Source organism: Anthonomus grandis, chromosome 17 (genome assembly GCF_022605725.1).
Source record: "Anthonomus grandis grandis chromosome 17, icAntGran1.3, whole genome shotgun sequence".
Classification (NCBI taxonomy): domain Eukaryota; kingdom Metazoa; phylum Arthropoda; class Insecta; order Coleoptera; family Curculionidae; genus Anthonomus; species Anthonomus grandis.
This window is the reverse complement of record NC_065562.1, coordinates 18,895,127-18,912,481: the sequence shown is the minus strand read 5'-3', so window position 1 is coordinate 18,912,481 and position 17,355 is coordinate 18,895,127. Positions and strand designations below refer to the sequence as shown.

Genomic DNA, 17,355 nt, shown 5'->3' with positions numbered 1-17,355 from the left:
TTACCAATAGTCATACCAGGCATTTTTAGTAATTATATATATTATCTATGATACCAGGTTTTTATTACTATATCAAGAAGCTTTCTTAAAGACAACTAATAGATTTAATTCGACCCTATTTTCCACAACCTTCTGTTAATAATAGAGGCGGAGGAAATAGAGTTACCATTGAATGGGCAGTTTTAGTACATATATCAAGATTTTATGCCACATATAACCAAAGAAGCATTGGACAAGATTTTAAATTTGAAATTAGCGAAACTACTACAAGTCATTGGATCCATAAAATTACTGAAATTATTGACAATCACCTTGCTGACCGATTCATTAATTTTTCAAATATAAGAGATTAGAGAAATTATGAAATTAACATTTATAGAGAGATCCAATTTCCCTGGTGTTCTAGGTCCTATGGATTGCACACATGTTGCCATATTAAAACGTTTAAACATACCAAAAGTGGATGAACACAACAAGTTTTTGTGATTTTCCATGAATTCAATTATGATTTTCCAATGGATAGTGATGGTTTTAAACGACAATTTTAAGTTAATTAATGAAATAATATATTTAAATAAAAAACACGAATGCGAAAAAAATTAACAAAATAAATGAAAACTCTTGTGTTTATCAATAGAAAAGAAAATTGACGCTTCCATCTGTCAAATATTAGGGAAAATAACAAATATATACCAAGAAACCTAAATCAAATCGAATAAAACGAGTTTAGCCGACGATTGAAATATAGAATCACCCTTGTCATCACGACTGGGTCGCGATCGAATTCGAAGTCATGATTGTATCGAGATCGAGTCGTGATTTTAGAATCCCAGCCAAGGTTGTATTCCCTCTGACTGATTGACGTACTCGTTCGATGTTTTCTGCACTTCTTAAGCAGGCCGCACACCTACGATACAAATGTTGCGCGACAAATGCTTTTCCACAAATGTATCGGACAGTATTTAACGCGCGCGTATTATTTAATTTGATGCATTTGCTACCAAACGGCATTTGAAGCCACACCGCATTTATGTTTACTCCCCGGTTAATTCAGCCTGTCCGATTTTTGTTGCGGCATGTCGTGTCACGTTTTGAAATAAAAATGAAGAACCATATTACACAAACCGTTTTATTTATTCAGGAAGTAGAGAAATCTTATATGACCACACTTTGCAGGTAACATTCTGTAGTAAGCTTGAAATTCATCATCATGATTTAAAATTTCCCTTTTTGGAAGAACCATTATTATAGAGATAAACCCAGTAACGACGTTTCCTTCGGTTTTGACTTAACAATTGCCACATCATAAAATCATCGTCATCAGAAGACGACGACATGGCTACAAATGCGGAACAGAACTAAGCCTTGATGTGCGTGCTTGTACCGCATTTGTGGCAAATGTACAAAAGGTTGAACGAAATTATGTGGAAAGACAAATGTGGCGCCACATTTATAACTCAGGTGTGCGGCTGGTTTTACGATTCGTGGGCGGCCTGAATTATGAATTTTCACTCTAGATCCCGTACCTTCAAACATTCTGATCCATTTTCTAATAACATCAGGACTATAGGTGATAATTGAATATCATGTAATTGGTAATGAGCGCGATATAGACGACGTGCTGTCACGATTGAATTATTGTTTTGGTAAAATGCACGTACACAAAAAGCGCGTTGGCTCCATTACAACTGAAATTCCTTGAACCCGTTTTAGAGATGAGCGATATTTTAATATCGGTGATTTTGTCACCGTGCATGATTTGTAAATCACCACTAACGTCGGTGACTGAAATATTCATATCACGGCGACCCGTGATTTCGAGATATCTGTACCGTTAGTGTAAATTGTCATGGAACGACTTCAAGCTAAATGCATATGACGTATAAGTGATGACTGATATTTTTACACCTTTTAACCACAGCCCGGCCAGTTGGCCCGCCACCAGGCGACTCCTTAAATGTAAATATTAAAAATACAGTGATCACGGTCACCGTTTAAAAGAACGGCGATTGCCGAATCACGGTCGCTTATCACGCCGTTCCTAATAAATCACCGGATCGCTCATCTCTAACCCGTTTACATTTTGACTCCCACCATAAGTGGCCACGTCTGAGATTAAATAATGCACAAATAAAGTGCTGATACCCTATTTGGACACCTTGTATGTCGTCTATTGGGAGTAAATCTGAAATTAAAAATAACATTGAAGTAGAAGATGGTGCTACAGCATTACCAAAATATAGATTTAATAAAATTTCCAAGTGTAGTGCCAAATTTACTCAAATCCTTAAATAGAGATCCTCTAGAGTGCAACACAATGATAAATCAATGTGTCTTACTCCTATTATAATGCCAAAAGAAGTTTGTGACTTAGCAACTAGTATTAAGAACAAGCATACTAATGGTCTAGTTGAATTTGCTTTAAAATCTCTGCAACATGCTCTTTCTCGTATAATTAATTCAGACATGTTAAAAAGTGCCCTTATTAATTAAACCTTTCTGTTACCAATCTGTAAATTAGTTAGAGGTCAATACTACTACCAACAACATTTTCTAAAATATTTGAGCTTGCTATGTGTAGATCGCTGACCAGTTTTATGAACTAAAGTAAAAAAATAAATAAGTTAGCCCTGGAGCACCTCAAAGTTATCGTCTCTTCCCCTGCTGTGAAATATCTTTGGAAAAATTACTAAATTTGCAAGTTTTCTGGATTTCCTGGACGCTTGATGTAATCAATTGCCTCTTCCAGGCAATTGGAATGAACATGAACCAAAGTAATTTATTCAATGTAAATCAACACGTTTATTTAAAATGTTCAATTTCAATACTTTGAAAGGGGTGAAATAGCACTTGGCATAGACTTATATAGAGCTTATGACTGTTTGAACAGAGAGTAATTAATCAAAACGTTGAATATTGAAATGCACTTAAATTGTTATTTCCGTAACTGAGTAAAAGAATACAAGAAGAAGAAAAGAATACCTTGTACCATTCTTGTTTCTTGTAAAATAAAATACGTGCATCGTATAATAATAAAATATCTTAATTTCTGTTTGACACTTTGGGTAATTGTTTAGCCCCAACAGTCGGCAAGAACGGAACCGCAATACGGCGAGTTCGGACGTCCGGGCAGCAGGTCGGGCATCACCGAATCCCCCACCGTCCCATTCACCCATTACGTCAATTACAGCGAATTACAAACCCACATGAGGTAATTGATTATTTTTTCATTTTTATTTAATTGACTTATTGACGCACTTGTGGCTAACCTTCGTCAGCTCACACACATACACGCACTCATTCACATAGTTCCTAACATAGCATGAGTGTCATGGAAAAGATACGTTTGTTTTTTATTTTATTTTTCATTTATTCATTTTGTCTTAACTTAAATAAAAACTGTCTTATCTTCAACTCGTAGCCGGAAAGACGCGTTGTCTGACAGTCAGATTGTGCAGATGCGTCTGCAGGTGCAACAGCAAAGGTTAAAGGTGGAGGAAGAAAGGTACGCACACATACGATTGCTCGTTTGTTCTCTCTTATTTTTAGTAGACGTTTGGTTTTTTTTGGAAAGCTCTTTGGTTAATTCGAAGAGAGCGGTTTATTAGGGCATTTGTTTTTTTTTTGCAAAAAAAATCATGGTTTTGGTGATGCTTGGTTATGGTTACTAGATTGTAGAAGTTTGACTGATATTTAACTGGTTTGAGGGCTTTTATTGTTAGTTTTCGTAGTGGTGGATCAAGGAAATAATTGGATTTTCATTAACAGCCAAAGTAAATGAGAAGGGAAGTCAAAAGCACTTTTGTTTAAGCAATCGTCATGGCATAGACAAGGTTATAGGGATAGTGACAAACTCCAGAGTTAAATACTTTCTACTGGAAATTAAGATTTGAATAATATGGTTCCTTCGCCATTGTAACAAGGAAATATTTGAAATTGTATAGACAATCCTGGAATATAGGAAAAAGACCTTCATAACCCTGGTTACAACAAAAATTATCTCAGATTCCTAAAAGACGGAAAATGGTTCTGCAAGTCTTGAATACAGAATACAACGAAGTAACTTCGAGAACGTGGAATGAAACAATAATTACACGAAAACATTTGAAAATGTACGTAAAAGCCAAAAAATGTACAAAATTAGAAAACCGTTCAAAGGCAAGAATAGGCTTCACAAACCAGGAAGAAACTTCAAATCCTAGGAATACTTCAAAAATTGGTCCAAATGCCTGGAATATATTAATAATTACTTCAAATGCCTGGAATAGAACAAAAATACCTCCAAAGGCCTTGAAATGTTAAAACTAGGATCAAATATACAAGAAAAGGCTTCACAAACTGGGACGAAATTTTAAAATGCCTGGAATAAACCTTACTAGCCCGTAATACATACAAAAGGGCTATAATATAAAAATATATATACCTGCAAAATTTAGGAAACAACATCTGCGTTCCTGGAAGAAAATAGGTACTTCATATGCCTGGAACAAATAAGAAAATAACTCCAACAGCCAGGAATTTATAAGCAATGACTTTAAAAGTCCAGGGATTCGAGAATAATTTTTTTTTTTCCAGGAGTTCCTGTAAGAAAGAAAATAATTCGTCTAATATATAAGTTCTAGTAGATGACAATTTGCAATATTTCATTTTTAAGGGACCCTTAAGGCTCTTTTAGTCTGTTGTTTATAAGAAATTGCAAAAGTTCATAGATTAAAAGTCAAGATATTGGAATTCTCATTCTAAACTAAGGACTATAACCTAAGTACTACTTTTGAGTCCTTCAATGTTAACAAACTGGGACCTGTTTCCTAAATAACTTCTTAAGAGATTCAAAGCACTTCCTCGTATTCCCAATTTTCCTATAAGTTTTTTTTATGACGAACCGTATCAAAAGCTTTTTTAAGATCTATAAATACAGAGATGTATGGATTCTTTTTATCAAGCGCTTCATAAATTTTAGAAATAAAATTGCATCTTCTGTTGATTTGCCTTTTCTGCCTGATAATGCCTGGAATAAAATTAAAAATTACTTCAAAAAATCTGAAACACAATCACAAACAATAACAATATTAATTATATTAACCAGTAAAAATTGGATACTTCCATCATTTCTCTCAGGCAGCTTCTAAAGACTTTATAAAGTTGTCTCAAAAGCCTGGAATATGAAGAATAAAGCCTTATTTCAGGCACTTTGACTGACTTTAATGCCTGGAATAAGATACTCAAAGGCACTTCAAAGAGAAGCATTCTAAGGACTTAAACAGATAGATTAGGGCGCACAACATAAAATTATATGTGAATGTAAACTATGAGTGCCAATACCTGGAATATTGAGAGAATTACTTTAAATAATGCCACCGCTAGACTAATTATTTATCCTCATAGGAATACATACAAACACGTTTAACATTCCAAAGTACTGAAAGACAATTCAAAGGCAACAAAAGGCTTCACAAACCAGGAAGAAACTTCAAATCCCCCCTGAAAAAGATGAGAACCTTCTAGATTACCTGAATACTTCAAAAATTGGTCCAAATGCCTGGAATAGAACAAAAATGCCTCCAAAGGCCTTGAAATGTTAAAACTAGCATCTGATATACAAGAAAAGGTTTCACAAACTGGGACGAAATTTTAAAATGCCTGGAATAAATCTTACTAACCCGTAAGACATATAAAAGGGCTAGAATATAAAAAAATGTATACCTGGAAAATTTAGGAAAGAAAATCTGCGTTGCTGGAAGAAAAGAGGTACTTCATATGCCTGAAACAAATTGAACAATAACTCCAACAGTCAGGAATTTATAAGCAATGACTTTAAAAGTTCGAGAGTAACTCTCAATTCAAATGCCTGGAATAAAATTAAAAATTACTTCAAAAAATCTGAAACGTATAAATATAACCCCAAAGGCCTGGAAGACAAATAAGAAATCACAATATTAATTATATTGACCAGTGAAAATTGGATATATCCATCATTTCTCTCAGGCAGCTTCTAAAGACTTATAAAGTTGTCTCAAAAGCTTGGAATATGAAGAGTAAAGCCTTATTTCAGGCACTTTGACTGACTTGAATGCCTGGAATAAGACACTCAAAGGCACTTCAAAGAGAATCATTTGAAGGACTTTAACAGCTGGATTAGGGCGTATAACGAAACCATAAAATTATATGGGAATGTAAACTATGAGTGCCAATACCTGGAATATTGAGAGAATTACTTTAAATAATGCCACTACTAGACTAATTATTTATCCTCATAGGAATACATACAAACACGTTTAACATTCCAAAGTAATGAAAGTAAACATAGTTTTTACGTTTGTTAAACCATAAAGTGACATATTAAAAAAAATCGATTTGATCTTAAATTAATTTGAGGAATATTCAAGGAGACAGTTAGGAACGTTATAATTAGCAGTGACCAATCGATAAAGGAATATCGAGAGAGTGACAACACACACCAAAGTGGCTTCGAGCGAGCGGCAACTTCGGCACCGTTTTCTGGAAAATCAAAATGACGCTTACAGGATGTGAATTTTAAAAACTCATTTGGCGTTAACTTATATGGTTAATATAGACATTTTTCTTTTTGATCCCACCTTAAGAAGTCACTGGTAGAAAAACCCGTTGAGAAAGGCTTTTGCTGTCCAAAAAAGTCTATTTTGTTTACATCAACTCCTAGACCTTCCCCAATAATTCATAACCACTTACACAGGGTGTCCGTAAAATCGTCCTCAATAGCAGCATTCCCAGAATTGAAATGAAAACATTCTACAGCCACCCTGTATAAAGAATTCCTTGCCTGTAACAACCTCTTTTAACTCGCAACATTTTAGTACTGAACCATTCTAACAACAAACCAAATTTCTACAGTCGCAAACAGCACCAGTACCACTCGCAACGTCAACCGCGTCCCGACAACCAACTGCGCCCCATTTCCAACTACTACGAGTACGAGTCCGTGCAGTCGGTACTGAACAACCGGCAGGTGCACGTGGTGCGACAGCAGAACCAAAACGTCCATCAAAATCCGTACGACGTGAATTCGAACCCGCAGGGCAGACAACAGAACAGGCAGCAGACTGCGGGACACAGGGTGAACAGTGGGCAGCAAATGGGGAGAGCGGGGGGCCATCGGGGGCCCTTCATCACCCAAGTGACCATCGGGGAGCACCAGAAAAACGGGACTAAAGTATGAACTGTCGTGTACGATTGTTAAGGTCTATTTCGTCTGTGATTCGTCTTCTGAACGGTTTTCCGGAATTTTATGAGAAAATTGATTGGGTGATCGGAGTAAGGATAACAGCTGTCCTGTCTGAAGCTAGCTTAACTAGAGGGGAAGTTACTGTATGTAGCGCCTTCGCCATTATGTCAAGAATATACTATCATTATCCCACGTTAATCCATTTGACCCTGAAACTATATTTTTCCGAATTTGTATATTTTTTTCTTAAAAACGGTCAATAGAAGGTCCCATAAGTCGAGAAAAAATCATGTTTTTCCAGTTTTAGAAAAAACGGCGGTCCTTTTAAAAGGACGGTATGATAAAGGGCTACTATTAGAAAAATAAGTAAAGACTTAAAAATATGTATATATATCGTACAAAATGCTTAGCAAAATACTTAAAAACCAATTTGTATGATAGTCCACAAAACAGTTTTTTGGGTGAAGACCAACTGCACATTTTTGGCACACAAAATTTACTTTTTTGTGGCACACAGCACATTTCCGCTGACTCTACTCGTGATATGTAACTAAATGATCTAGTCTATCGTAACGTGAGAATTGGAATGCAGTTTTTGGCAATTTCGAAGGTCCTCTCTTAGTTGTTTTCCTGTACGTTTCGAGCAGCTGTGTCCCTAGGTCCCTTCTAAACTGAAGTTGGTCAAGAGTACCACCATTATTCCTGTGGAGTTGCCACGAGTTTTGTGAGGCCATGTCTACACAGTGGGAAAATACCACTTTTTACCTCGTACTGAAACTCGATATTGGCTTATGTTTTGGTCACTACGGTCTACACCTCCCATATTTTCGTGATCAATTGAGGCTGATCTATATAAACATGTTTTTTTTCAGACTGTGAATATCGTTTGACCTTATTTACTGGCAAAACTGAACATGCATTGGTGGCTAAAGTTGGCGTGGTTTGGGTCTTAGCTCAATCTTGCTCATTTGTAATTAGCCTTTGGTAATTAATAAAATAAAATGATTCAGAACAAAACAATTTATTTAAAATTTGACCGTCGTTAGAACCCTTGTAAAGTTCTGCATGCACTTACAATGGATCAATAACTTTATTGACCCCAATTCAACACTGTATTTCACTGTAAGTTAGATAGGTTATCCCAATCAGTACATGCTAACCAATCTAAGTTTTCAAGAGTCAGAGTCAAAGAAGAAGAACCACTGGGAATGTAAATGAGTGACGTCAAAAAACACTGTCCACTAAGACAACAACTATATCTACACAAAAGCATATAGCTGCGAAATTTATTTTATGGCGAGAGAAATTTTTACTGTGTAAAACTGTAAACTAAACAATATTGTCTCATTAATGCGTGAGAAACATAATTACTAAACTATGGGGTAACAAACACTGCGAGCTACTAACTAATTGTCTAATTGTAAACAACGTGACGTGTGCGTATAAGGAGAGCAAAACGTATACTACTTCTTCTTAAAAAACTACTATTACGACTACGGTGACAATTAAACCTAAAAAACATAAGACCACAATCGGTGGCCGAGAAGAAAAACAGGGCGGAATCTATTTTTAAACCCAAACGCAGGATGCTGCGTTGTCACATTAGTTGTTCACTGCCGCATCGCTAAATGGAGATTGTGGGATCCGGTTTTCACGTATAGTATCAGTTGCCTTGATGTTCCTCAATTTTAGACAAAGATGTGAAAAAATTGACAAAAAATATGTGAAAGGGCTGATAAGGCATTTTCTGTAAAACATCTGCATACTGGAGAATAACTGACGCTCCCAAACTCAGGTGTTTATATTTGTCCGCAATTGTTGTCGACGCACCTTGGTTGGGATCAAAATAAACAATGTATCCAAGGCGTAGGGTACCTACCCCAAATGAGCCTACGGTATATGGCCAAATGATATGACCATGATACCTACGGTATCATGGCCTCATCGAGGCTGTGATTTTGGAGCATAATCAAAATTTTTTTATTTAGGCTCCTGAAAAGGGGACGCAGTTTAGAGTACTTGTCTTTTTTATTATCACTGCAATGAAGATTACTCGTTATGAATTGAAATCTATCTCTGGAAATAGCGGCTAATATAAGTTTATTCTGGGTATCGTTGCAACTTTGCCAATACATATGTCGCCTTGGAACAGTTGTATATCCACTGACAAGTAACACCCCTATGAAGCAGTACATCTCGTCTGCAGTAAGGTTTGCTGTGCATAAATATTGGTAAAATTGATAATTTCTCCTAGCAAGTTCTCGTCAAAGAACAGCTTGAAATTATTTCCAGGGGAACGATTGCTTTGTGCAGTTTGAACTGATTGCCATTGCATAAACGTAGACTCTTTCCGTAAATCTTTATTGAGAGTATAGTCAAATGTCTTTATGTGTTTAGGTCGCCTTTCAACAAAAGTGGACAGTGATAGATCGTCATCACTGTCCCAGTCGTCTTCACCTTCTACGTTAAAATGCAATTTCCGCCGGGGCCCTTAGTTGCACTCCGGGTAAATTATTTGGTACTACATCGTCTTCAGCCCCCAGAATCTTCATCGGTATCGCAGTTTTCGGGTGGAAAAATTGTAATGCCTGTAGGAATGTCCGACGTAGAGTCATTCTCCAATTCCTCTAAGATTTCTGCCATGGTTAGTGTAGTATATAATCCTACCGTCCTTTTAAAAGGACTCGTTTAATTGAACGCTCCTGGATTGATCAAGAAGTGTGAAACATAAACCACAAATATATAAAAAGGTGAGTATGTTATGTTATTTGTTAAAAACAATCAAAACAAGAACGAAAAGAGTTTTAACATATCTCACCTTGAGTCACTCATTGCAAAATCACTAGAAACACAGCGTGTTTTATTCGTCACTATCGATTCAAAAATTAACAAAATCCTAATCAGAAAAATACAGGTTTCTTTTTGAAATCCTTTTAAAAGGACGGTAGGCGTAAATGTGGATGTTATCCTTCGTCCAATCACCCATTCAACTACAATAATACATTTATGTGATATTTTGAGCTGCTCGTGTGTAATTTTGTCCAAATTTTACTTTATTCGTCTGTCAGGCTATCGTCTACTTAATCTTTTATTATATCGTCTAGCATAAATTGTGCTCATAATTAATTATATTTTTTAGTATTATTTTAGGCTATTGCCATAAAAAACAAATTTTTATATTTACTAAGTAACTAAAAATGTAAATAGGCAATCATATTATTATTATTATATACATCCATTTTATATGTAAATAATGGCATATTTTATATTGTACATAATATCATTCCTAAGAAACAATAAAAGTAATGTCTATATACAAAAGGAATGAGTTTAATTACGAGACCAATCTTGACCTCATTGCACGGGAATGTTGGTTTTATGACCCTCTCAATAAAAGTCGATTCATATCCATTTAAGTTTTGCATAATTTACAATGAAAAGTCTTATTGAGATCCAAACGGTTGTGTCGCAAGGAAGTTTTAAACTTACTGCTGCAATAAACGTGTTACAATTTTTACGGGATAAACATGTTCTTTCTATTTCAAAGCCCTTAAAATCCCTATTGAGATGAGTTGCTTGGAAGGTACAAAATCCTTATTTTAGAGTGAGTGGAATCAATATTAGAATATAAATATTTTATCAACCTGTAGTCCAGTTTTAAAACAGTTTGTTGATAAATTTACCGGTTTTAACCCAATAAGGAGAGGATCACTCATTTGGAAACCACGTATAACTGCTGCACTTCAAATGCCTCCAAAATATGACAATTCTCTATCCTTGTCAGTTCTGAAGCTACTTAAACTAAGGAGAAGGAAATATTTATCACAGCACATTTATCTGAATTTTTGTATGTATTCTAGACATTTGACGTAATTCTGTAGGAAATTGAATTCATTTTAGGTAGATATTTGACCAAATCTTGTATGCCTAAATTTCAAATTTCCAGGTTTTACAAAAAAAACTTTTTACTATTCCAGGCATTTGGAATAACTGTTCCTTTAATTTCAGGTAAGTTTTTAGATGTTTCAGATTTATCGAATAAAACTTTTTATTATTCCAGGCATTCGGACTAAGGTCTCATTTTATTCCGGGGTTTTTAGGGTTACATTTCACGACTTCCAGTGGTTCAAAATAATTTTTTTAATTTAATTTTTAGGGTGATTTTGCTCGGTTTTCTGAAATTTTAAAATCATTCATTTTACGTCTATTAACGTTTATTAAGATAACTTTGATGTTCTACTTCATTATTAGGGAGGAAAAGCAGTTTCACTCCACTCAAACCAGAGAGAAAAATTAGATGTACCAACTGCTTCCAATCCCCTAATTTTGATAAGAAAATCAAATATTTTTTTTAATTAATTGATTCACTTTTAACTAACTTTAACGAAATCGTTAAATTATCTAAAAACGGTAGCTTTGAAGGACAAAAAAGGGAAAAATAGAGAAACTCGTTACCTCGTACCTTTGGATGGCTGTCAGTCATTCCCACTGCTTCTACGTGATTTTTCGCACATATCCCGTTTAAATTTCCTAAAAAAAAAACTGGATAATCTCATGAATAAAGCTACTGATTAAAATGCCCTCCAAATAAAATAACTTCAAAACTATCCAAGATAATGAAACGAAACAAATTGCATCTTATTAAGCAAGAATCCTCTCAACAAATTTATTAAGGTTCCAAATCAATCCATCCAAAAGTTTTTGAGTTATAAGCAGTTTTTTGAGTCATATTAACTTGACATAACCACATGTTCATATGTTCAAAACTAGTTAAGATAAATATTGCCTATAATAAATTATTGCTTTTTCTACTAACACACCCTGCAAAAAAAAAATAAATAAAAAAATTCTTATCTATTTGTCAGAACGTCGATGGTCGTACAAAAATTACGTGCCCTGATTGGCTGCCGCCCCCGCTCGCTCGCCATCGACGTACTAACTTTTAGCTTTGTTACTGTTAAGGTGACGACGCACTTTTATTGCGTAACATAAGAAGCGGAACGATTAAGGGGACTATATCCGTTCCCACAAATCAACAGTGGAAGAGAAACGGTTCCAGAAAATCCCGATATTTACTCCACCCTTATTGACGCCTAAAACGCCCCCTCACCCTCAAAAATCTAGATCAACCGGTTTAGATCCCCGGGGGTTATATGGAACACACAACAACACCCACGAGAAACTCGACACTCTTCTCGACGCCGATCGATCGGCGGTCGCGACGCCGACGCTCTCCTCCCCGGGCACCGTCAAATGTTCCCGAAACCCGGCCGGGACCGTCAGGGCTGGTCCTGCTCTTTGATTCCCCGTGTCCTTTAAGCAAAAACCCTTTTATTAGGGTAACGAGAGTGCGATTTTAGTGAATTTTAGCGATGTTCTGAGTCCGGCTAAGGCGTTTATTGGTAAGTCTTTTAATTATAAGGGTGATTTAAACTTTTATATGTCGATATTATTTGCGTCAGCAGCAGCTAGCAGCAACACCCACCTGTTTGAACCCGATGGATTCATTCAGTTTCGCCATTACACGTCGATATAAGGGTTGACCTTTAGAAGTTGATGTGACGTCGCGCTTTTAATGCATAATTTGTGTTGTATTATCTGATTGTTCTTTGATAACGTTTCTGGTAAACATGGGGGAGATTACAACATAATTAGGGCCGATTAGTTCAGTAAGTTTGTTGTTTTATCGCGTTTTTGTACACATTGAAAAAAAAGCCTCTTTCAGTCAACTCTCTTGACTCGAATTTAGTAGAGGCAAGTGGGATTATTTGACCCTAAAAATTCCTTCTTTGTATAAGATAAACGTGGAAGTTTGAAGCAATTTCTAATGTCTTCTTCAAGGGTTATCTCTTTAACCAAAGGCAAACTGTCTTTAATGAAGTCCTATAAGAATCACCAAGATGTTTGCATTTTAGCAATTGTTCCAATTAGTTAAATATATTCAAATTTTAGCTAAAATTTCAGTTCCAAGCTTCTTTCTTAAGTTTTGTCAAGTCAAGTCAAAAACCAATACTTCAGTTTCTTGGGTCAAAAAACCAACACTTTTATTAATGGAAACTTGCATTATGTACGCTCTTGAATTAAGAATAAGGCACTTGTAACTCTGCGTGAACGCTCTCTCTTATAAAGTAAATTGAGATTTGAACGAAAATACAAATTTCTTCTTCGAGAGTCTTGGCTTTTGTGAAAAACATGTGTACCAACTTTCATACACCCTTGAATTAAGAAATGAAGAGAAAATAAGAGAAAAATTTGGTCCTAAAATATGGGACATTAGCGTGAAGCTTTTGACATAATGTTAAGGAATTCTAAGGAAAACTATTATATATTACACATCCTGTTATCCTGGAAATGACTCTCTCTTTTATTAAGAAAATTGGTTAGATTCCTTGGAATTTGTTTGCTCAAGTTTGAGGTGCCTAAACAGCATTTCCTCTTAGTATTCACACTTAATGTGAAAACCATTTTTCTGGGGCATTGACTCGAAACCAAACATAACATCAAAATTTTTTTTTTTAATTTTGTCCAAGAATACATTTTTAAAATTATTTGTCTATTTGTCAGAACGTCGATGGTTCTATAAAAATGACGCGTTCTGATTGGCTGCCGCCCCCGTTCATCCACCGTCGACGTACTAACTTTACAAAGTTTTATCAGGCCGTTCAATGTTATTTAGACAAACAAGTGACATTTAAATGTCTATTTTTGACAAAAAGTTGTTATTATTTTCCGGAGTATCTTCGTAGCAAGTAGAATTATATCACATTATGTATATTAGGCGAACAGTACGAGTGTATGGAATGCATTAAAGATAAGTCCCACTTTTGTCATGTGGGATATTAACATTGATTATTGAGGTTCGTCGTGTTTAGTGCTCACTTTAGGTACAGTTTATATGTTATTCAATTAACATAACCTCACACGTAATTCAAGCTAAATATTATTACACGAAATCCACTTGTTGCAAATCGAGGCTTAATGGACGGGGAAAATCAATACGGGTTGCCCATGAAGCCACAACTGTTGGAATAAAATTTAAATTAATTTAATTTTTTAAATTTTAGGCCATGCCGTGGCCCGGGCCACAACTCCGACATATTTTGTTGCTTCTGATTTTGGCCGTCCTAGGACCGCCCGGTGCTTTAACGGAAACCAATGTCGGTAAGGTTCTTACTAGAAAAAGTCATTTTTTCTCTGATTTTTAATTTTTTTGGTTTAAGGGTGTCTATTTAGCGAGCGTATCTGCCGAGAAGACGAATGGTGTCATAACGGTGAGTTCTTGTTTAAATAGTACGCGATAAGTCCTTAAAAATGAGTTAAAATTCCGCCATTTTATATATAAAATCCTCATCCATTTTCTCCAAGAGACCACACAAAATGTAAACAAACAAACAAAAAACAATGTCACGGCACAGATGTAAATAGCTCCGCACGTGCGGAGGTTACGGTCATCGGTGGTTACGGTCTCATAAGCAAATTTTTATTGGCTACACGTGTTTCGCCCTGTATAAGCAGGACATCATCAGGACCTACACATACACTGTAAAATTAACAACAAGAATCAAATTATTGTTGTTAGTTTTACAGTGTATTATTATTGGCCTGTTCCAGATAGTTAAAGTCTTTTCCATTTCTTGCCTCTTCCAGGCAGTTGAATTCGTTTACCAGTTCTTCTAGGCATTTCCAGAAAGTTAAAAAATATGTCCTCAAATGCCTGGAAGTGATTTCTCGTTTTCCAAGTACTGGCAATCGTTTTTCAATAGTTTCCAGTCAGTTGAGGGTATTTTTCATAATCTTTGATAAAATTCAGGTAATTTCTCGCGGAAATTAAAGCAATTTTTATCGATTTCTAAACAGTCATTTCCATTTTTTTCCAGGAAGTGTAATAATTAAATAATTCCAGGCAGTTAACTGCATTTTCCAAATCTTCCAGGCAGTTGCAATAATTTCCATTTTTTTTTCAGGAAGTTCAAAAATTCTCATTCACTTCATCAACTGCAGCAAGTGATTTCTCATTTCTTACAGGCAGTTGAAATTTTCGTTCCACTTCTTATGTTTCCAATCAAAGTGCATCACTTTCTCACCATCTAACAGTAACAAAGCTAAAAGTTAGTACGTCGATGGTGGCCGAGCGGGAACGGTAGCCAATCGGAGCACGTCGTTTTTGTAGAACCATCGACGTTCTGACAAATAGATAAGAATTTTTCTCTATTCGTTTTCTTGCCTGTTAAGGTTTATTATTATGAAAAAAAAGTTTATTATATATTTTTTGACACTTTCTAGCTTTTAGCTTATAACTAGTTTTGTGAGGTTATATTTGGCTCCGGGTCTCTTTTATAACTCTTCCAGCTGTTGAAGTTAAACAATTATTTCCTTAACTGCCTGGACGTAAAAGACAGTAATACTACTTAAGAATAACACTAAACCACAACCACAAGTACACCGCCCTCGGAGTACAGCATCGGTTTCCGAAAGAATCAAATTATTGTTGTTAATTTTACAGTGTATGTGTAGGTCCTAAGTCCTGATGATGTCCTGCTTACATAGGTCGAAACATATGTAGCCAATAAAAATTTGCTTATGATACCGTGCCATTCTTTTTTTGTTTACATTCCGCCATTTTGTTAAGAATCTGTGACGTCATTAATTCTTTCGGATTTAATCAGTTGTTTTCAATCATTTTAAAAGTTAGAATTTGATCACAGGCACCCGTACTAACGTGCCAAATTTTCAAATAAACGAATTTAATAAAATATTTTCAGATTTGGCTTTCGGACAATGCGTACCGGCCGACGGTTACTACGACGAGGACGGCCTTTACAGGCAAGTAAAACGATTTTTTCAAAAAATTCAAATATGCCGCCATTTTGTCACAAAAATTGTATAAAAAAATGTACTACGTAACGTACAATCGCTCAATCGGGAACAACCCTGAAAAAAACGAACCTTTGACGGGAAGGGGGTCATTTAAAGCCGCTTTGAGGCGACGAGTGCGAGAGAGACAACTAAAAACTAGCGTTTCCAACTTCGAGGAAATTTCCCTAGATTTCGAGTTTTTTTTTGCAGAACGTAATTTAAGAATAAAAGAACCAGGGAAGACGCGGGCCTGTCTCCGCCTTCACAAGACGGAGACTAGCCGGCCTCGGAACCGGTTTACCCTGAGATAACCACAAACAGGGAGCCAGGCCCCTCAAAATCGTCAGCTTCAGATCCTACCAAAAACTCCACTGAAAATCCCTTTCCAAAGTTAAAAAAAAATCCTGCACTACATGCCCTTAAATACCCTCTCCTTGGCGAACAAGGGGAAGAGCACTGATCCTATCACAAATATAAATAAAGTCCCAAGTAAAAGTGCAAAAAGACAGAATGGGATTAGCACTCTTCCCCAAACACCGAGCATTAACAGGTCTTCTCAAGGGGGAGGGAATGGAATTCCATTCCTTCTTGCTTGAGGGGACAGGAAGCTGAACGTGATATTAAGAGGACTTCAAGCTAGAAGAGGTCGAGGAGGAGCTGAGGGCGAAGGGATTTGAGCCAGAGGAACTGGGCTGGTTTAAAACCGGCCCAGGCCGACGAAGATCCACAGACCTCATCAGATTCCTCGTCCCCAAAGAACAGGAGAGTGTGTTTGAAATTGACAACATTTTTAAAGATTAGGGTCCGCGTTGAGCGCTTAAAGACTCTCTAAGACTATTGAAAACATTAAGCAAATTGGACAGTGTCATCGCTGCCAGGAATATGGTCATGTCCGTGCAAGTGCAAGGGTGAACATTTCTATTCAGAATGTCAAGAGAACAGAGCAACCCCGGCTGAGTGTTGCAATTGCGGCGGTGACCATCCGGCGAGCTATTGGCGCTGCCCAAAAAACACAAATAACCAAAAAAAAAAGCTTCGCTGAGACCTTGAGAACGACCAACTCGGACTCTAATAACAGGAGGGCGGAGCCAAAGGATGGCAATACATCATCGCACATGAAACGGCCCGATTTGTTAATTAAAAACACAAATCTCCTGAACCTTCTAAGTTTGCCTGACGGAATCTTAGAAAAGAAAATAGATAACCTAATGGCAAAACTTGAGAGATTAAATTCTAACCCGGCTATCAAGCTATTGCTGGGAGTCGAGGTCTAGTCTCTCGCGGTGTCCGTTCGCTTC

The 17,355-nt window shown here is 36.3% G+C and overlaps 2 protein-coding genes and 1 long non-coding RNA gene across 16 annotated transcripts in view; 2 read left to right on the top strand and 1 right to left on the bottom strand.

Moving 5' to 3' along the window:
- Positions 1–10,520, top strand: part of LOC126746331 (partitioning defective 3 homolog) — a 76,776-nt gene extending 66,256 nt beyond the window's left edge. For 7 of the 8 annotated variants that reach the window (XM_050454537.1, XM_050454538.1, XM_050454535.1 and 4 more), the window contains 3 exons: positions 3,078–3,211; positions 3,422–3,505; positions 6,871–10,520. In XM_050454537.1, the coding sequence (XP_050310494.1) occupies positions 3,078–3,211; positions 3,422–3,505; positions 6,871–7,195 (543 nt within the window). In that variant the 3' untranslated portion in view covers positions 7,196–10,520. The remainder of the gene's footprint in view (positions 1–3,077; positions 3,212–3,421; positions 3,506–6,870) is intronic. The other variant, XM_050454540.1, reaches the window with a different exon arrangement.
- The window catches only part of LOC126746339 (uncharacterized), an 80,702-nt gene that overhangs the window by 33,917 nt on the left and 29,430 nt on the right, over positions 1–17,355 (bottom strand). For 2 of the 5 annotated variants that reach the window (XR_007663867.1, XR_007663865.1), the window contains 2 exons: positions 11,664–11,731; positions 7,451–11,376 (listed from right to left, as the gene is read on the bottom strand). This is a non-coding gene — a long non-coding RNA (uncharacterized LOC126746339). Of the gene's footprint in view, positions 1–3,498; positions 4,582–7,450; positions 11,377–11,663; positions 11,732–17,355 lie in introns of those variants that run through there. The other 3 variants (XR_007663868.1, XR_007663866.1, XR_007663864.1) reach the window with 2 other exon arrangements.
- The window catches only part of LOC126746333 (receptor-type tyrosine-protein phosphatase-like N), a 30,906-nt gene continuing 25,608 nt past the window's right edge, over positions 12,058–17,355 (top strand). The window contains exons 1-4 of one of the 3 annotated variants that reach the window (XM_050454542.1): positions 12,058–12,603; positions 14,266–14,362; positions 14,422–14,472; positions 15,964–16,024. In XM_050454542.1, the coding sequence (XP_050310499.1) occupies positions 14,269–14,362; positions 14,422–14,472; positions 15,964–16,024 (206 nt within the window). In that variant the 5' untranslated portion in view covers positions 12,058–12,603; positions 14,266–14,268. Of the gene's footprint in view, positions 12,604–12,749; positions 12,871–13,924; positions 14,086–14,265; positions 14,363–14,421; positions 14,473–15,963; positions 16,025–17,355 lie in introns of those variants that run through there. The other 2 variants (XM_050454544.1, XM_050454543.1) reach the window with 2 other exon arrangements.